This window comes from Abrus precatorius, unplaced genomic scaffold, assembly GCF_003935025.1.
Source record: "Abrus precatorius isolate BTA unplaced genomic scaffold, Abrus_2018 Scaffold9, whole genome shotgun sequence".
Lineage (NCBI taxonomy): Eukaryota > Viridiplantae > Streptophyta > Magnoliopsida > Fabales > Fabaceae > Abrus > Abrus precatorius.
The window spans coordinates 12,605,847-12,626,933 of record NW_020874439.1 but is presented as its reverse complement, the minus strand read 5'-3'; the positions used below and the strand labels follow the sequence as shown (position 1 = coordinate 12,626,933).

The 21,087-nt window shown below is 30.8% G+C and overlaps 3 protein-coding genes across 6 annotated transcripts; all 3 read right to left on the bottom strand.

Annotated features, from left to right (window-relative positions):
• Nucleotides 1–1,227: 1,227 nt before the first annotated feature.
• Nucleotides 1,228–2,540, bottom strand: LOC113851475. Its single transcript, XM_027481971.1, has 2 exons — nt 2,323–2,540; nt 1,228–2,046 (listed from the first exon to the last, which is right to left on the bottom strand). The coding sequence occupies exons 1-2, from the start codon at nt 2,454–2,456 to the stop codon at nt 1,893–1,895; spliced, it is 288 nt and encodes a 95-aa protein (XP_027337772.1). The 5' UTR covers nt 2,457–2,540; the 3' UTR covers nt 1,228–1,892.
• Nucleotides 2,541–6,171: 3,631 nt separating this feature from the next.
• LOC113849985 (pentatricopeptide repeat-containing protein At2g17670) lies at nt 6,172–9,244 on the bottom strand. Of its 4 annotated transcripts, XR_003502160.1 has the most exons (4): nt 7,768–9,195; nt 7,141–7,237; nt 6,620–6,691; nt 6,289–6,526 (listed from the first exon to the last, which is right to left on the bottom strand). XR_003502160.1 is itself a non-coding variant. In XM_027480271.1 (3 exons), the coding sequence occupies exon 1, from the start codon at nt 9,151–9,153 to the stop codon at nt 7,771–7,773; it is 1,383 nt and encodes a 460-aa protein (XP_027336072.1). In that variant the 5' UTR covers nt 9,154–9,195; the 3' UTR covers nt 6,217–6,691; nt 7,192–7,237; nt 7,768–7,770. The 4 variants fall into 4 exon arrangements, 2 of the variants coding, with proteins under 2 accessions (XP_027336073.1, XP_027336072.1); XR_003502159.1 differs by having other exon boundaries at nt 6,189–6,691; nt 7,768–9,244; XM_027480271.1 differs by having other exon boundaries at nt 6,217–6,691; nt 7,192–7,237.
• A 2,016-nt stretch (nt 9,245–11,260) lies between these two features.
• Nucleotides 11,261–15,092, bottom strand: LOC113850350 (inosine-5'-monophosphate dehydrogenase). The gene is made up of 4 exons (XM_027480861.1): nt 14,064–15,092; nt 13,640–13,819; nt 12,722–12,979; nt 11,261–11,894 (listed from the first exon to the last, which is right to left on the bottom strand). Exons 1-4 carry the CDS (start codon nt 15,060–15,062, stop codon nt 11,823–11,825), a joined length of 1,509 nt encoding a protein of 502 aa, XP_027336662.1. The 5' UTR covers nt 15,063–15,092; the 3' UTR covers nt 11,261–11,822.
• Between the last annotated feature and the right edge of the window lie 5,995 nt (nt 15,093–21,087).

Below are 21,087 nucleotides of genomic sequence, written 5' to 3'. Positions count from 1 at the left end.
TTTCTCTACCTCTTCTTACCAAATTAAATGCCGTATTATCAATTCTCTTTATTAGTACAAAGGAAAAATATTGTGTTAAGTATTAATATAATAACACTTAAAATATATACATGAATCACTCATAATATTTATAAATAATAGTTTTAGCATATATTTTTGAAAAAAATACTTTTTCCTGATAAAAATTTAAATACATAGATCTTATTTAAGTGAATTTGTAGAGAAATCTTTGTAAAAAAAATAGTATAAAAAATAAATAAAACTTTTTTATAAGTTAAAAATAATTTATTTTTTAAAATTTTAGAGAAGTTAAATGACATAACTTTTAAAAATTTTTAAAAAATAAGAGAAGTATAAGTTATATTTAACTTACAAAAAAAATTATTCAATTTTTTATTTAAATTTTTTTTTCTTATAAAAACTTCTCGATAAGTTTATCCAAATATATGCATGAGTAAGTTGGTAAAATCACTGTCAATCTACTTTGTTGGCCCAAACAAATAAATTAATGATTCCAAAAAAACCAATTGAATGCCTAAATCACCTCTATTAGATTTGTCCTAAGGAAAACAAACAATTTCTCACTTATAAATAATTATTATTTTAATCTCTATTTTTATTTCTATCTCTAATTCTGGGAGATTCAGGTTAATCCTTAATATTAGCGGTGTGAGTTTCTCCTAATAGAATACCTCAAGTGATACGTAATGTGACAGGATAGAACAGTAGCGATTCTGAACCTCCATAACAGAAAGAGATGAACAAAATGGGTGAAATGGTAATTGAAAAGATAAGGACTAGACGACTAGAAGAAAATCGCCAAGAAAAATCATAACTTGTATATAAATCACGACAAATAATTTACAGAGATATATGTTAGCATTTTCTGCTTCTATAGTATAATCAGATGGAGAAAAAGAACAAAGAAAAGGCAGGGATAATAAAGAGAAAGAAATAGCATACAAGTTAAAGAAAACACATGACCATAGACCACTAAATTTCTGATTAATCAAAAGAGACCTTTTAACGAGATGTATGACAATTTGATGTTCAAGTCATTAGGCATGTCAATTTTGATGTTCAAAACATGAGTTCCATTTACGATAGTTTTGGTTCTGTATGATAACTTAGTGGTTAACTAAGTTCCGTCTAAGTTAATCTCCTAAATAGTATCTGTGCCCTCAGTAGTAGTTAAAAATGGCAATCAAATTAATATACTCAATTGTTGTTAATATAGTTTGCTTTGAGAACCACCAAAAGGGTGTACATAATAAAATACTGTATTTATCATATAATAAAAGACATTGAAACCTCTCTACCCTAATGTTTAGTATTTCAGAAAATTCCATTATCAACTTCAATTTCTGAGCTGCATCCACCTAGATGATATCCTCTGTACAGCTAACATCATGAACAGTTCCATTATAAAATTCTAACAAAAAATGCCCCATTTAAAACTTAACACCCTTCAGTTTTCTCAATGTGAGATTGAGCCTGTTTATTGAGGTGCCCTGAAGCTCGGTGTCCTTCTATTCTACACTACCCATCTATCCATATTCCATACAAAGTCACTAGGCAGGGTGAATCAGCTAGACACCGGCAAAGACTCAAAAGAACATATATTAGATCAAAGATTCAAAAGAGGGTATCGTACAAAAATAACCAAATGTCTTGTTTAACTATATTCTAGCATATCTACTCTACAAGAAGAAAATTATTTGATGCTGAAGTCATAATACATAAACCTTACAACTCATCCAAAAATCAACACTATCATCATCAGTATTATTTTTTTTTTCCAATCAAAAGTGAGTTGTGATTATTCTTCTTCCCCACGGGTCACAAGGAAGGACACAATCACTCACAATTCAAACTTCAAAGTAAGAAAAACCTCAGGGACCTTGGAAGTTGCAGCAGAGGGTAGCCTGTGAAAGAGCTTCACAACTCCTTGAATCAATGCTAAGATGAGACACCATTCTTGTAGTGGCCACTGCATTATGTAGAGGCAAAAGTGACTGCACACTTCCTAATTGGTACACACAAGTTCTGCTAAATATAACAAATTTCACATATCAGCACAAAACAATTAACCAAAAGAAAAGGCAGGGTATGAAATACAACTATTTACACATAAAAGGTAAATAACACAAAACTGCTAAGTGATTAAACTTAGTATAGAGATTCCCATTGCCAAAGTTTCCAATTTTGAACATAGAAGAACATTTTGGAAATTTGGGAAATTTGTAAAACAATTGCGGATCTGGGTATAAACAAAATGGAAAAAAGAAGGTAGCTTTGGGGGGTTCTGTGTAAATGGTTTACCTGATGAAGGGTGGGAATCGACGGTGCGTCACTGAAGCGTTAGAAGGAGGAAGAGGAGAATTATTGATTGCTCTAACAGCTGATTTCAGCGGAGAGAATGAGACGAGACGACGCGTGCAATGGGACGACGCCATCAGAATCAGAGAGAAGAGAAACTGAGAAAAAAGAGTACCAAGTGAAATGAGTTTTCGATCTTTGGGAGGGTTTTTCTGTCTCCACGTAAACCCAAGTAAGGACGACCACATTATATTTTTATAATAATAATAAAATTTTGTTTTGTTTTTTTGTTTTTATATCATTTCATCTAATGGATTACCCGATTTTCTTTATTTCTTTATATTCCTTTCAAAATTATTATAAAAATATAACTTTTTTATTATAAAAATAACATTTCCCAATACAAATATACAACGGTTTTTTTTTCTAAAAGAAAAATTAATAATAAGCCTTATAAAAATAGAAAAGAAGGCTAAAAAAAATAAGAAAAAAATAAAGTATATTTGTTTTTTATTAAATGTGACTTAAAAGCTCAACGAACACATAAACTATATTATAAATATAAGATACCAAGTATCTAAAGAGTCCAAACTTAAAAAAAAACTAAAGAAGAGGAAGCTTCATAAAAATAAAGCGAAAGTAACCTATATTCAGCACTCAGCTTAATCAACTAATTTGCATGTTGATTAACTTTTTTCAAAATATGATTAAATTTGATGAATTTAATCTCTTTTAACGGCTTCTAATGTCACTAATAACATGAAAGAGTAAATGGCCACAACTTTGGAGGTTCATAACTAAGGAGAGATCCTCCTTCGAGTTACATTCTATCCAAATTAGATTAATCTTCTTGGAGAGAACAAGATGAAGACTCCAGTAAATCACCTAAAGTTTCGCAGCCAGAAAGAATAAACATTTAAAGCTTTGTGAAACCCTACAATAAATCTTTCATGACTGTCCCTAATGAGACTACCACAACTAGCCATCCCTGTAGTTTGAAAGATGTCCCCATCAATATTAAGTTTAAGCTTATGACTCTTGGGGTGTTGCCATCTAGTAAGTTGTTCAAACTCCATCCAGCCCAGCCCCATCTTCCTATTTGTCCTGATTTGCTTTCAAGTTGCATGTTTAAGATCGTCTTGTCACTCGGGTTCTCTACTCTCACCTTGACCTTTTATGTATTGTGGTTCATTACATCTAACTCCTCTGTGGTCCGCTTTTCAGCTTCGTGACGCTCCATTCCTTTAGATCCACTATAGTCGTGGTCACAGAACAAAGAATCTTCCTTTGCAATCTCCTATGAGAGGTCTCCTTCTCCCTGGTGCCTCACGATCCCTGCTGAGTTGCAAGGGTGATACATGTTAGTAGCACCTCTTTTGGCTGGAGATAAAAGAAAACAAGACTAGGGTTCTTGGAGAAAGAGTCACGCACAATGTAGCTTTTTCAATGCTCCACCTATTTTAGATAACGTGTATTTAACGAATTGAACTTATTAACGATTTATATCTTGAAAATTTTAATTAAGATAGCTTGAGTGGACAATTTGGTTGCTTTGTTATGAAAAAAGCATAATCCTATTGAATAATTATGAATTTATATATCTTCATAATTTATTCGTTTGTTCATCCAAATATACCTTTAAAAGTATTTTAACAAATGACTAAACCTTCATTTTAATTATTGAGAGAGTTTGAGTCCAACATTTTAGTTTCTGAAAAATTTAAAATATCACGTTAGTCTCTAACATCTTTCTCTGTCATTCATTTTAGTCTCTAAACTCACACTTTGTTAAGAAATAGTAACAGAAAGCTGACTTATTATGTTAAGTGTCACGTCAGATGTCCAGGTGGCAAGAAACGATGTCGTTTAGGAAATGAATGTGACAAAACACCTTTAATTGTTAAAAAAAAGGCGTCGTTCTGCATGACTTTGGTTGAAGGGTTGTTACCCCTTGAGGAAGGAACTTCAGAGCCACCATTGAACAAAAGATTTCTCACAACAACAGGTTTCAAGCCATTCTTAAACTCTGGCAAAGAAAGAGAAATGTTATTGCCACTCAAATTTGACAATTTTAGAGATGCTAATTCAACTCACCAAGAAAGTCCAACAATGTCATCACTTTAAAAGCGCAAAGAACCTCCAGTTTGTTTTGACAAAATGTAGTACTGTTCTAATATTGGGGCCTTATTAGCAAAGTAAAAGTAACAGGGATCCATTTGTAGCAAAACCTTAACTACTTTAATATGATGATTAGGCATTGCTTCATGTAACGCAGTGTTCCTATCGCAATTTTTTACTCTAATGTAGTTCTTGTCTACTCCTATTCCATGCTCAATGTTAGGAAGAAAAGGCTTGACATGTTCAATTAGTAACCTTGCGTGTTGTAGTGTCCATACCTAACAACAATATGAAGGGGTGTTTCTCTTTTAGCATTAGGGAGTAAAATGATTTGAGTTCTAAGATTATATTTGTGAAGAGCCTTAAGGCTATATTTGAGAGTTGAGTTTAGGAGGGGAGGGAATAGAAGGAGAAGGTTTTGAGAATTTTTCTAAACCCTTCAAAGCCCTTCTAACACTAGTTTTTTGAATTGCTCCAATCTGGGAGTTTTTCAGAGATTTTCTCTCTCATTCTCTTATACTCTTTCACGATTAGGGTTCTAACTTTTTTTTTTAAAATATTAGTTCTTCAAGTGAAAATTTTAAAAAAATAAAAAATAAAAAATAAAAAATAAAAATATTAATTTTAAAATTATTAATGTTTTGAGAAAGAAAAATACTTATTTTTTATTTTGTAAAAAAAATATAAATAAAAAATAAATATATAATAATATCATTTATATAATTAAACTTTCTATCACTCTTCTCACTCAATATTAAACATCCAAATAAAGGAAAGGTTTAACCTCCTTCCCTCTTCCCCTCCACACTCCCAAACAAAGCCTAACTGTATATACCAAAATCTCACCTAAAATATCACCCAATTTCGTGTTTGCAGAATGACGCCCTTTTTTATAATTAAAGGTGTTTTACATCCCACTTGAACATTTAACATAATACTTAATGTGACAAGTAATTCTCTATTACTATTTTTTAATGGAGTATGAGTTTAAAAACTAAAATAAATGACGGATAAGGAAGTTAAAGACTAATGTAATATTTTAAATTTTTTAGAAATTAAAATGTTAGATTCAAACTCTCTTAAAGATTAAAATGAGAGTTTGATCTTTAACAAATTAAAGTTATTATTTATTAAAATAATCCTTTAAAAAATAAGTGTGACTACGTCAACACTATGAATACTAATATATTCTTACTTTTTAATATGCTAACTATTACATTGTAATTCAACGAAAAAGAACAATTGTTAAATGTGATATTTTACTATATCTTTAATTTATAAATTCGTAAAATAAAATATTATTTTAAAATTAAAATGAATAAAATAAACATTAATTAAAAATATAATATTTAATTTAATTATAAAAATATTCCAGAACTTTTTATAATAAACATATGTCTGTGTATATGCAAATATGCCTAAAATATTTTGTAAATAATTATTCATATAGAATTCATATTAATTTTGATGAATAAAAATCTTATTTATTGTGAACGGTTTTTAAAATAATACTCAACGAGTTTAAAATTAATTTTCATCCTATCTGCTTGTCTGGTTTCTTTAGGCCTGATTTATCCTAGTTTAATATGCAGTGGGGACTGACATTCCCTTTGTCTCCATTATTATGGGCTATATTATCTTCTGCGTCAAGTCATTACTCACATCACTATTATCTACAGCATTGAACTACTTGTTTCAGTCATTATTGCTATACTGAATACACTTATTCTTATCCAGGTATTTCATTCTTACATTTAAATTTTCCTAGTAATTTTCAATGAAACATGGAAATTCCACAAAACCTTATAGAAAGATATATAGTACATCATGCAACCGGCAACCGGATTGATAAAAATACAATGGATGCCACCGCTCCAACCCCTTTGATCAGTGATACAATCATATGTGCCTTTCAGTTCTATTCAAAATATTATCTTAATCTATTGAGAAAATCATATGATTCAAAATAATGTAACAATAATTTCCAAGAAAAATACACATTTTTCCTTCAAGGCCATCAAAAGAACTCCAGAAATAATGCACACCAGGACGGCCAGAGAGGAACTTCAAATAATCAATAAAGTTGCTACTGTCAAATAGTAATCTCAGTAAGTCTGACCAAGCAGCTGCAAAGGATGCTGTTGCGTGACAACCATTGAATATACGAAGCCAAAAATTTTACCCCACTTCTTTTGGCTTGCTGTCTGATTCCAGTTCCACTTTCCAACGGTTCGTTTAGAAATGTCATCCCATGCTGAAGGAAATTAAAAGCAACAGGGAAATCAAATAAGCACAAATGTAATTTTTCAATGGAGAAGAGTAAGTAAATGCTATCATAGAAGGGGATTACTCCAGTATTAGCTGTTAGACATACATTGGTTACTGGTTAGACTAACTGAACTTCATAAACATTTATTGTGAGAACCAGTAAGACAGCAATTAATCAAGGATACCATAGCACCCCCCATCATAGATGTCTCTCTCTAACACACACAACCGCACACATAAGTATATCTCAATCCATTTTCGGTAATTGAGAAAATATTCATATCTGCAGGCATACCCATACAAAGACAACAGTACAAGCACAGTTCATGACAATGAAAATTATTATTAACAAAATGAAAGCAATCCTTATAAAAGCTTGCCAGAATAAAATCTCTAGGGAAGGAAGTTGGCGAGAATATACTAGCAACTAAATACCTAGAGAAATTGTATTAGCAGCTTTGGTACACAGTAGAGTTAGGCCTTAACCTTCGCAACTAACTCTCCCGTCCTTGGCAGCATTGACAGAAAGCACCTGCACCAAATATGTGATTTACTTTCATGGTTGATAAAATGGTAGGAAACTAGAATGTGTACGTCGAAAAACCACTTTAATGGAAAAACAAGATATGAAGCAAGGATTTAAGAATGAGATTTTTGTTCCATTACCAAAAGTAAGGAAACCTTATGGTTCTATTTTTAATAACAAACATAATCTAATCACAAGTCACAACTAAGGGTATTATGAGTCTTTATCAATTATTACAAATTATAAGCAAGAGGAAAATCAAGCCAAAATCTCAAGACATGACAGGCACTTAAATTACCAAACACCCAATAACTCTATTAGGGCACTGCAAAAGGCCTTTATCCAGATGTAATTGTTTGTAAATTACATATTTCAAGTAGACTAAAACTTATTCTTGAAAGCAGAATCAACCATTCTACTAAAGTGAATGTTTGAGGTAAGTCTCCAATTTGAGGTGACAACTATACAACAGACATTAGCAATCGGCACAATATATTTGAAAAAAAATCGTTACGCAAAATAGAAACTGTGCACACCAATTAAATTGCAAGCCCTTGCTCTTTTGCTTTCTTGAGCCATTTGAGTGTGCTTTCCAATGTCGAGTAAGCAGCAGCATCCGTCAAACTCTTGCTCTCAATCGCATAATCAAAAACTTCATAAGCCTCCGCAACTCTCCCATCCCTGCAAAGAGCCCTCACAAACGTAGCATAAGAGGCCGTCTCAAGCTTTAGACCACCAGATTTCATCACCCCATAGAACTCAACAGCCTTCTCCAACAACCTAGACTTACACAACCCATGCAGCAGCGTGTTATACGTGCACGAATTCGGACTGCACCCCTTCTCTTCCATTTCACCCAACAAAGCCAACGCTGCCAACGCATCCCCTTTCCTGCACATTCCATTCATCAAGGAGGTATAAGTCACCTCATCAGGGAAAAAACCTTTTTCACCCATCACGCGCAACAACTTCTTAGCCTCGGTAACCCTTCCAGACTTGGACAACCCGAAAATCAAAGTATTATAAGTGACAAGATCAGGCTCCACCCCTTCCTCTTTCATCTTATTATAAACCTCAATCGCCTCACTCCCTCTACTAAGCATACAATACCCTTTCATGATGGTGTTGTAAACAAAGCAATCAGGCTTAAACCCTTCCTCATGAAGCACACTCACCAGCCTCAAAGCCTCACGTAAATTCTTACTATTACACACATTATCAATGAGAATCGTATACGTAACAAGATCAGGCTTAACCCCGAAATTCTGGCGCATTTCGTCGATGAAATCATAGACAGTGCTCAAGGAGCGGGACTTACAGAGATGCTTGACGAGGAAATTGAAGGTGTAGGTGTCAGGAGTACAGTGTTTTGAGGAGAATTCTTTGAGCAATTCGACGGCAAGGTCGAGGCGGGAGGCAGAGCAGAGGGCGCGGACAGCAATGTCGGCGGTGACGTTGTCGGGGGTAAGTTTATCTGCGAGCATGAGATTTAGGGTTTGGTGGATTGGGGACAGAGAGGGGTTGGGGGAATTGCAGGAGTGGGAGAGGAGGATGTGGTAGGTGGAGCGGTTGGGGGTGAAGGAAGGGATAGTTTTGGTGATGTGGCGGAGGAAAGCGATGGAGTCGTGGGTGGAGGTGGCGATTGCGGCGTAGGATTGGAGGAGGGAGTTGGGGAAGCGAGGGTCGGAGACGGTGGCGGCGGAGGTGTTGGCGATGGAGTTTAAGATTGTCTTGGCATCTTCGAGATTTGAGGAATTGAAGAGTTTGGGAGGTTGTTGTTGTTGTTGTTCCTTCTTCTGTGTTTTTTGGGGTTTTTTAGGGATTTTGTGGGGTTTTGAGGTTTGAGGAGGGAACAGAGAAGAGGGGCTTCTCAGGTTTGGGTTTGTCAGTGCGGAACGGAATGAAGGAGGGATTTTTCCCATTTCTTCTTCTTCTTCTTTCTCCTCCTTCCAGGGTTTAGGGTTTTCAAGATTCTTATTCTGATTGCCTCCGTTTGGGTTTTGGGTCTACAACAGTACAATACAAGTCATCATCATCATAACTAACGCTGTAATTAACTAATTTTGGGTTATTTAATTACAATTTGCTTTTAATAGTATTGTTCATCTAGGCTAAAAGCCCAAACAGAATATAGCAAAACTAATCATAAGGCCTAAGAAACCCAAGTCCAAGAGCATCTTGCCTTAGCAAAGGCAACAAATTGGAAGGAACCTGATCTAAAAACACACAATCCACTTGATCATTATGTGTCATTTTTGCTAACTAATCAGTGTATTAGCTTCTATAACAATATGATGAATCCTAAATGAGGTTATTTCCTCAAGCAGGAATCGAATGGTATAAATTTGAAGAAAATAAGGAGAAGAGCTGTTTTGTGTCAGTGTAAAATTTAGTTACAGTATCATAGATGTTTTTTTATATATTAATTTTTAATTAACCTTGTATACAGATTGATGTAAAGTATAGGTGTGCTTTTGCATTTATTTAATGTTAGTTGGATTAGATAGTTAATTGGATTTTTACTTGTTTAATTATATATATATATAAATAGTTTTTTTTGATTTAAATAGTTTTATTCTATATATATATATATATATATATATATAGTCTAATATATATTTATTCTAATTTCAATATATTTTTTATTCTATTTGATTTGAATGGAAATATTATCAAATAGAAAATAAATTTAAAGTTCTATTTTAAAAATATGTGTTTATTTTAATGTTGAATTTTATTTTATAAATTATTAAAATAAGAAAATTTAAAACAGTATAATACTCAACTTAATTTTGTTCTCTGAAGTTTAAAAAATACACATGACTAAATATTAAGAGAAGTATTATAGTAGATTTAAAAAAAATACTCAACTTAATTTTGGTCTCAATAATTCAAAAAATAACATGATTAGGTACTAAAAGAAGTATTATAGTAAGTTTTAAAAAAGAAAAATAGTTTCAATAATATATATTTACACCATGGAAGATATGGATGAAAGAGTAATTACAAATATGAAAACTCTTGAAGGTGTATTTAAGGATTTTCTTGTAGAGACAAAATAATCCCTAAATACATGCTCTTTGTGGATGATGTAGTGTTAATTGAGAATTTAAAAAGAGATTAATGCTAAACTTGAGTTGTAGAAGGATAGTTTGAAATTTAAAAATTTTTGCTTAAGCAAAAGTGAGACAACATATTAAGTTTGTAGTTTCAGTAAAAAAAAAAAGTTTTAAATGAACATTGTGAGAAAAAAATGAATAACAAAAATAAAAATGTTAATATAAATAAGTGATTATATAAAAAAAAGATAAAATAGGAAATGATTTTATACGTGATACTATTAGAATTATATCTTTAATGAAAAAAGTATATGAAAGAAAAATGTACAAAGTAGTTTAGTCACGTACAAAATGATTTAATTTAATCACATGCAAAAAAAAATCATTGAATGTATTAATAAAAATAATAGATGACATAATTTTTAATCTAATAAAATGTATTTTTAAAAGAAATTATTAAAAAGATTTATTAATTAATAATATTTATAAAATTTTAGTTTTAGACTGAATATAATGACATCATAATAATTAATGTGATTTAATAAAATAAAACTAGATTATTATTGTATTAAAAATTCTTATCATATAATTAATTACATGGCTTTTAAGATTAAACAAATTTTTTTATTATCCAATAGATCGTGAAATCTACATTTGTGATGAATGCACTGCAAATTCAGGCGTATGATTGGAAAAAGGATCATCTAACCGTTGTGAACAGTCACTGAATTTCATGTCAATAATTAAAACTAACCAAATTAGACAGCACAAAGGAACTATAGTGTTCTAGCAATTTTTCCAATCCCCCTTCCATAAAATGAGTTCAGGCAAGCCTATTTGACACCAGCAAGAACTTTTAATTGCATGTAAAATAGTTTATGGATATCTCAGTGCCATCACATATGATTGAGATGCAAATTGAAAAAGGAATAGAACAGTTGTCACTTAGTAGTTAGGAGAAATGCTCTGCATACAAGAGAATCAGAAAACTCTTGAAATAAGCAAGATTCAGTCTATCACTGTTCCAGTAACACCAAACTTACTTTTCTCTCTCTTTCTCACTTACAAGGTACATTATATTGTTCCCTCCCAAAAGTTTTAGCCGCATAAAAGCTTACAAATACATTAACTACATAGGGTAGAAAACCACTTGAAATATAGTTAGGAAAGTCCGACAAATTTGACAGAACAAAAAATCTAATGGATAATACTGAAAAATGGAAAAGGATTCTCTCCTGATACATGACTCTTAGCTTATGAATTTTTGCATTTTCGCTTAAGTAAAAAATAAAATACAAAAATACAGCACCATGATCCTCATGTTTGTGCCAGAAAATGAGGGGATCCGGATCCCGTAATCACAGGGGTCTCTTCCTTCATAGCCTCGGAAATTGTTTTGTCCCACTATGTTATGTTGACATAAACTGCTATTTCGCTGAACATAGTCGCAGCAAGTTGCAACCAACCCAATAACGGCATGTTTCCTTCTTTTACGCTATAGTGTAGCTTATCATTGTGGATGGTTTCGTACTTCAATAGTATTTCTTTTCATAGGAAACCAACCCATGGACTCCACCTTCAATCTGTGCTGCTCCACTCCGGACCTAGGAAAAGCAAACCAAATACTAAGAACAACATAATCGAGTAATAGCACATTTTTTTATGCAAACAACATTTAAAACAATAATTTGGTTCTTTAAGCATTATGACATAAATTTGATCCTTGAGTGGCATTTTCACATCAAAATAAACCAAAAAGTCATTGTTAATGGGGCCAAAATGGTATCACTGAATGACCAAAGATTTTTGTTTGAGGACCAAACTGGGGGTTTACTCCCATGCACTTTAAATAAAAGCTCGAGCTAAGGCGCATGCGTGCGAGGCACTTATGGCCTGTAAACAGCAAATTGCAGAATCAAACACATATGAGAGTCCCCATGGACAAATCACAATTACATCATGTTTTCTTTTATCAATGGAATCTATTCAGGTGATTTACAGTTTTAGCAAAACATCCACCAAAAAGAGAAAAAAATGCAAAATAAAGTACTTTCATCTTTTATTTTTAAATTCAAGATGTATTTATTTCAGACCAAAAATGCAGATTTACTTTTGTGTCCTGGCTTTCTACGGGATTAGTCCTACCCAGCAGAAAGAAATTTATCCTAAATACATCCTAATAAATTGCCATACATTTTTGTTACCCCCTTTTTTACTTGGTTTTAGAATGAAATGGCAAACAAAACAAGGGTTGTCTTTTCAGAGAACTACAATATCCTCACTTTTCAATGGTTAACAAAAAAAAAAAAAAACCAGTGAACAAAGCCAAAATGGATGGGTTCAATAGGAGATGGGCAAAAGATGCAGCTTTGTTGACAACTAATGCTAATAACCAAAGCAAGAAATGAAAAAAAGAGCTGCCCAACCATACCTCTAATCGTAACACCCTGGATCTTAGAAGGTCATGAGCAGATTGCAGTGATGAGGCGCCAATATCTTGAAACCCTTGCCTCACTGCTTGCAAGGTGTAGGGTAAGAAATTCAAGACAGAACCCTTATCTTTAACGGCTCCAACAACACCCTGAGCAATTTTTAGCTTTGCTGTATCACCCAAATACCTTGCATCACTCCCTTTAGTCATAGCTTCTAGGGAGCCCATTCCTCTATACTTTTTGACACGTTGACCATTCTGGTGCAGAAAAGGTAGCTATGAATATTATTACCATATTTATTCTTATTTGAGCAAGTATAAGTCATCAGCAAGAGAAAGAGGCATTAACAAATTAAAGGAAAGGAAACCACCGAGAGAGCGAGAGAGAGAGAGGCATATTTTTATAAATTTAACAAACTAACACATTGTTCCTAGAAAAATAAATAAAATATTATCTAATATGTCATGAATACGACATGTATAATTGTTAGTTATTTGCTAAAATGGCTAAATCCAATAATAAAAAAAAAAAATGCAATTTTTGCATTTCTAGTACAACAAAAGACTCCTACTAAATAACAGTGGTACCACAAATAATCATCGCAAAGTTGTTTCCCAAATACTTTCCCACCATATCAGTATCCAACGGTCCACACTAAATATTGAAAATTGAAAACAATTTTTTCACCCTAGCATAATGGTTTAATCCTCTTCCTATTTGCCATCTATTTCTAACCAGTAAAATTCTCACTTTTCAACACAATAACTCCCCTTTAATTAAAGGCACAGTCTTCCCTGTTCTCTATTTCAAAAAAGACATTCTTTACAACACTATACTACAACTGATAATATACACATGGTATACGCTTTTAACACTAGGTAATGACAATTTTAAAAGATTCCATCAGACTTTCATACCTGATATTCATAAGCACCAGGAGCCTCCATGCTACCAGCCAAGAAACTTCCCATCATAACAGTGGATGCTCCCAATGACAAAGCCTTAACAATGTGACCGGAGTTTGAAATGCCACCATCAGCAATCACAGGAACACCACTTTTATAAGCAATGGATGAGACCTTGTAAACAGCGGTTGCCTGAAAAGCATAAACTCAATATCAAGAATTGAAGCATTTACATGAACTTAACAAAAACTCATCACAACCCAAAGCCAAATACAAGAAGTGGCACCATAAGTATGCCAAAAAACAACTAGTTATTCTTTCTGCATTTACATGCTTGAAAATTGATGCTAACTTAAGACACAAACACACATTTGGTAAAATTTGTTGCTAAGTATAACAAAGATTAAATAGTGGGAAATTTAATAAAAAATTATACCTGACCACGCCCAACAGCACAAACTTCCTGGGTGGTACAAATAGAACCAGAACCCATACCAACCCTCAACCCATCTACACCAGCCTGAATCAGATTATCAGCCTGATACGCAGTAACAACATTCCCTCCAATCACATCAAGCTCAGGGTACACCTTTTTCACATACTTTATCATCTCCAACTGATAAATTGAATTCCCCTGAGAACTATCCAACACCACAACATTCACCCCACTCTTCACCAAATGCTCCAACCTCTCCTTATCTTCCTCTCTCGTTCCTATCGCCGCCCCCACCATCCACTCCCCGTCCGGCCCCACCGACCCCGCCGTCGCCAACTTCGGATACCCCCTCAACCTCTCCACCTCCTCCTTCGTCACCAAATCCACCACCTCATCATCCCTCACCAGCACCACACCATCTCTCTTTTCCTTTTCAATCACTTCCCTAAGTTGTGCCATGTCCGCGTTCCACGGCACCGTGCCCGGAGGTGCCGACATGTAATCCCTAACTTTCATGCTGTTCTCGTTTTGATTTGTCCAATCGCGCTTTGCGACGAAGCCAAGAAGCTTCCCCTTGGCGTTGCCCGTGTCGGTGACCAGGAAGAAGGGGGAGCCAGCAAAGTCGTCGTCGTGCTCAATGACGGCGGAGGGGGAGCAGAAGACGGGGTCGGAGAGAATGGGGACACGGCGAGACTTGGCGGCGCGAAGGAAGGAGGCTTGGGAGGAGGGAGAGGTGTTGGAGTGGACGATGGCGATGCCGCCGAGGGAGGCCATGGCGGCGGCCATGGCGGATTCGGAGATGGTGTCCATGGGGGATGCGACGAGGGGGAGGGAGAGAGGGAGGTGGCGCGTGAGGTGGGTGGAGAGGTCGACGGCGTCGGCGGCGAAGTCGATGTAGTGAGGGAGGAAGATGACGTCGTTGTAAGTGTAAGAGAATCCCTGGTTGAAGAGCTTCTCCGCCGTGAAACCATCCTCGATCGGCGGCGGAGGGAAGTCCATTTCTGCTCCCCGAAGAAGAGTAAAAAGGGTTTAGCAAAGTTTCGGCTTTTAAAAAGGTTCTTTCCATAAAAATATTTATATTTTGATATATTGTTTGAAAATATTTTTAAAAGAGTAAACCTTGATGTTAGTAAATATTTTAGTCTCTAATAAAATATCTGTAAACAAATCAATTAGTTTTTTAGATAATCAATTTTAAATATATTATACGATTATTTTTAATTTTAATAAAATATTATAAATATTAATAATAAATAATTAATCATATTACATAAAAATAAGTTTAATTATGAAAGATAAATTTTAAAACAATATTAATTAGTGATGTTATAATTTTTAAATTAATAATTAAAAAATAAATATTTCTTAATACTTTTTTTAATACTAAAAAATAACCTTACTGCGTTAGACATATTCAATAATATTATATAATAAATAAAGCTGTTAAAATAAGTTAAAGTTCTTGGCTTTATTCTGCTAGTCTTTTATACAACTTTTTTTTTTTCTTTTTAAAGTCCTATATATCACTAATAAGATAAGTAGGGAGTAAATATTCATTTTTTTCCTCAAATTTCATAATTTTAGTCTTTAATTTTATAAATATCTTACTTTATAAAAATGCTTTATTTTAGTTTTTTATATATAAATGATGATAAAAATAATAATTAAATATTTAAAAATAAAGTAATTTTTTATAAAATTAAATTAATTGATGTTTATAATTTTAAAAATTATTCAAAATAAATATTTTTTTTTATTTAATGCGTAAGAGAAGGATGGTTAGTCCCGTGTGTGCGTTACTCTCTCTCTTATATACATTACACAGGCTATTTGAGAGAAATACAACTTTTTCAATGTAAAATTATGCATGTGTCTCACAAAATATTGTTTTACATAAATGTCCTAAAATTGGTATTCCAAAGTTGATTCTAAATAATTTTTAAATATTGGAGATTAAAATCGATTATCGTTTTGACCGATTTTCGTATTCTATTGAAGTCAATTAAAATCAACTTTGTTGTTCCAAAGAAGTCGATTGAACTTGACTTTCCTGCTCGTTTCTGATTACAAAGAAGTCGATTATAGCTGATTTGCAGTGTAAAGGAAAAACTATTCAAATTGACTTCAGTGTAATCTGGACACGATTATAATCGATTACTTTAGACACACTAGACCAGAGAGAGAATCGAGACCAGAGAGAACCGTGATAAAAGAAAAATGGAGACAACGGAGGAAAATGGATAATGATCAATATCGACTTAATTTTATTGATTATATTGCAAACAAACTATTAATATAGGTAAATTAATTTTTAAATATACTTAATTAAATTATAATTAAATATTTTGTATTTAATTTAATGTATTATTAATTCTATAATTATATATTTAGAAATATGTGTAATGTTAATTAATATTTAATTAAATTATAATTAAATATTTTATATTTAATTTAATGTATTATTAATTCTATAATTATATATTTAGAAATATGTGTAAATGTTAATTAATATTGTAAATTAATTTGAATTGTTTGTTATAATTATAATTATTATATTGAAGAATGTAAATAAAATTCTATTATATATTTTTAATAATTATGATAATTTAGTTTTGTATTGTAGTAATTTATAAATTATAATAATTTTGTTATAATGTTTTAATTTATATCTTGTATATATTATTTTATTATTGTACATGAACCTCGAATTTTCAAAAGTAGGCATTATAATATGATGGTTGCTCAAGATTCAAGAATAGAACCATTTCTTAGGGAGACTGATTTTTGGCATATTGTACAAATGGTCCCATTATTTGATTATGATATGACACTCATAAGTGCACTTGTAAAACTTTTGAGGCTTGAATCACACACATTTCATCATCTATACGGAGAATGTACGATCACTTTGGAGGATGTGTTTTAGCTAGGCTTACGTGTGGATGGAGTCCCTATGAGTAGTTGCATTTGAGCATGGGAGAAATTTTATGATCAAAATATATGGGCGTTGCATGAAGATTTACTTGAAGCAGTTCTTGATGAGAGAAACATAAAAATATTTTTCGTAAATCTATAGTGGTTCACAGATACATTTGGAGCATTACCTCACAATGTTGATAGACAAACTATTATCCATTACACTAGAGCGTACATAATGGTTCCATTTGGTGGGATATTGTTTGCAGATAAATCAGGATTTAGGGTTCATATGAAGTGACTACCTCTTTTAACTAATTTTGCTGAGATTTCAAACTATAGTTAGGGTTTTGCTGTTCTAGCATCACTTTATCTTGAGTTTTGCCGTGTGGTGAAATACAATATCACTGAGATTGCAGGTTGTTTGCCTCTTCTACAGTCTTGGGCATGGTACAAAATACCTCAATTAGCCCCTAGACATCATCATTCTCTCACTGTTCCACTGGCATTGAGGTACATTTATTTATCAATATATTAACTTTTGTTATTTATATATGTTAAATTTGCAAGTAAAAACTAATTATGCTCATTTCAGGTGGAAAAGTTTTAGGTCATCGACGAGATCAGATACAGATCAGTTATTGTGATATAAGAGGATCATTGATTTAATTGGCATTACTAGATAAGTTCAAACATGGTGTATGATACTAAGTTTTGTTTTAAATGATTTTATTTTTAGTCTAATATTTGTTATTGATTATTTCAGTTTAGGTGGACTCCTTACAACAACAATGAGGTCAGGAACATTACACATCCTTTTGTGTATGATGAGGCTGATATTTAGCCCAATAAATATTGATCGATTGCACGCTAAGGATAGGAGGGATGATCTAAATATATGGTTGCCTGATTATTATATGACATGATATGCTGTATGGGAGTCACGTAGGGAGCAACAAGCACTATAACAAAATCATCATTTAGTGACTATTTTTAATGACCGAAGTGACTGTTTTTAGTGCCCAAAAATTTTTGGTCACTATAGTGACTAATTTAGAGATAAAAAACATTATCAATAATGATAATTATATTTTGTCTTTTAGCGACTGAAATAGAAACCAATTATTTTAAAAATTTAGCAATCGATTTATCTGTATCTATTAGTAACCAATTTAGAGACTAATTTAACATAAATATTAAAAATATTTATTAACTAATTTTTAGTGACTAAATTAGTGACTAATTTTCTTTAAAAATTACAAGTTAAAATATTCGATTAGTAACCGATTTAGAAACTAATTTTTCAAATAGTAAAATAAAAAAAATAATAGTAATAACAACTTAGTGACTTTTATTTTTAATTAGTGATTGATATTTTTCATCATTCTTAATAACTAATTTACGATTCATTATACCAAAATTTTATTAATCGATATATTAACTAATTTAGTGATCAATCTTCTTAGATAATTAGCAACCGATTTATTAGTCACTATAAGTGACGAATTTAGAGACTTAAAAATGATTTATTAAAACAAAAAAAAATTAATTATCATAATGCATAAATTAGTAGTTAATTGTATAAGAAATTGAAAAATTAATTTTTTTATTTTATTATTTATTTAATATTATTTATTATTAAATTTTATTTACTAACAAATATAATTTTTATTTTATACTTCATAATTTATATTATTTAAAATAATTATACAGTATTTTTTTTGTTAATTAATAAAATTACACTGATTTTATTTATTTTTCTTAAAAGAGTCTAAATTTTTCTATTTTATTTTATCAAAACATCAATCTTAATTTTTAATAAAAATTTTAATCTATGAAATATTTCACTTAATAAAAAGTCATATATTAACTTTTTTGTTGATAAAAAAATGTTAAAAATTAAAATAAAAAATTTCTTTGAAAATTTATATTATTTTTATAAAAATGTTAATTTATTTATTATTGGGTTGAATAAATTATTAAAATAAAATGAATGATTTAATATATGCAATTTTAAGTGAAAGTAAGACAACTAATTCAACAAGAATAATCAATTAAACATGTAATTAATATAGTATAATGTATCAATTAAATATTTTAATACAATTAATCAATAAAATATTGAAGTAATTATTTTTTTTAAATTTAATAAATGAGTTTTTTATTACTATTTTAATTTTATTTTTACAAATGTACTATTCGAATATCCAATAAAATAGAACAAAATTAAAATTAAAATTATATAAATAATATTTTTTTATAAAATAAAATTAAAATAAATAAATTATCGTATTTAATATTTTTTTATTTTTTCTCTCTAAATACATATTTAATAAGTTTAGATAATCAATCTATTTAGTATAAATATTTTAAAATATTTAAATCGTAAAAAACAATTACACTTCTTAATTTATATTTTTATTTTAAATTTTATATTAAAATAGTATACCTATATATCCAAATCAAAAATTTAAATTAAGATGTATATTATAATATTGAGAGAAAAATGAGTGAATTAAATCTGTTTTATTATTATTTTTAGATAAAAATTATAAATTATTTTAGTTTTTAGTATTATTATTTAATATTATCTTAAAATTTTCATAGATCCAATAATATAAAACAAAAATATATATTTATAAAATAAAACTTTCAAATTTAACTTTAGTATAATTATAAAATACAAAATTTATTCAAACAAAAATAAGATTTTAAAAAAATAGTAATTTATAATTAAAAATATTAAATTAATTAAAAATAGGGTAAGAAAAATATTATAAAAGTAAAATTTATAATTTTAGATGAGTTATTATTAAAATAATTATAATAAAATAAAATAATATAATAATTATATAGAATGATATCTTTTTTTACTTACCAGGCGTAGAGGTGTGCATGTATTGGATTTGTACACAACCAATATAAATCCATTTCAAATTCAATTATATGGATTAGATTTTTAATCCACTTATTTTATTTTTCAAAAATTGGTTTAAAACCAATTTTAAAATTTAGATTTAGTTTAAAATTGGTTTTAAATCTAATTTTAATTAAAACTGGTTTTAAATCTAATTTTAGTTAAAACTAATTTTAAATTCAGTTTTAATCAAATGCAATTTTATTTTTATTCAAGAATATAAAATAAAAATAAGAAGAAAGAATTCGGTCAAACCAAGGGTAAGGAGAATTAAGCACACCTAATTAAACATTAATTTCAGAAGCAGAATCAACCAAACTAAACAATAAAAACAATGATTGAATTTTGAAAGCTTGAAACAATGAATTTTAGTTAAGTGTGTATGTCTCTCACTGACATCATGATCAAATTGTATCCTAACACAAATTGAAACAAGAACTTAACTAAGGAGACAAATTCAAAATTGTAATCATGATCTTGAGAAGAAACAAAATTAATTACAGGGAGACAGAAACCACCACAGAAAAGGGTGGACCACAGCTCAAGAGAGCATGTATGTCCACGAAAGATTAATAAAAGGCACTTATAAAATTTGTGCTTTATCCTAAATAACCAAAAACTTAACCCACTATGATATTTCAGTTATATTTCTCAAAGAAATTGTTACTGTAAATATTATAAGTGCATCTGTGGTAGAAGTAACAGCCTACCCTACTTAAATCAAATGTTATAACAAAATCAATGAAATATATTGTACCTGACCAAAGCCAACATTTACAAATGCATTAACAAAAGTAGCAGTAAGGTATCAGGGTAAACATTATCCATAATTAGGAAGTTTAAACATCAGTACATCTTAACAACTACTACAACACTACCATTTTAACAGCTAAGAACTAAAATTAAGTAAAAAATATTTAATCATCATTAAGCGCCACAGAGGCTATAAAAGTAGTATCTTGTCAAGAAGCTATTTTTGCAAAATAAAAATTATATATAATTAGTAATTATTTATTAACTTGTAATATAGTTAATAACAACATAATGAGTGTTCTTACCTTGCTCAAAATTTTCAAGCTCTTCAAACTCCTTATTTGAAAGTAAAGGCAGATTCAGAGCTACAGTTGAGACATGTATTGCCAACACCTCTTTTGCAATGCTTGCAAGGATTGAAAATTTGACCATGGTCCA

Excerpts from the sequence above, each read along its gene's own strand:
- LOC113851475 (XM_027481971.1), bottom strand. The coding sequence starts at position 2,456 with ATGGCGTCGTCCCATTGCACGCGTCGTCTCGTCTCATTCTCTCCGCTG. Across the intron at positions 2,047-2,322 it reads CGATTCCCACCCTTCATCAG|AACTTGTGTGTACCAATTAG; the intron begins GTAAACCATTTA and ends TATATTTAGCAG.
- LOC113849985 (XM_027480272.1), bottom strand. The coding sequence starts at position 9,153 with ATGGGAAAAATCCCTCCTTCATTCCGTTCCGCACTGACAAACCCAAAC.
- LOC113850350 (XM_027480861.1), bottom strand. The coding sequence starts at position 15,062 with ATGGACTTCCCTCCGCCGCCGATCGAGGATGGTTTCACGGCGGAGAAG. Across the intron at positions 13,820-14,063 it reads GTGCTGTTGGGCGTGGTCAG|GCAACCGCTGTTTACAAGGT; the intron begins GTATAATTTTTT and ends TATGCTTTTCAG. Across the intron at positions 12,980-13,639 it reads CTGGTGCTTATGAATATCAG|AATGGTCAACGTGTCAAAAA; the intron begins GTATGAAAGTCT and ends TTTCTGCACCAG.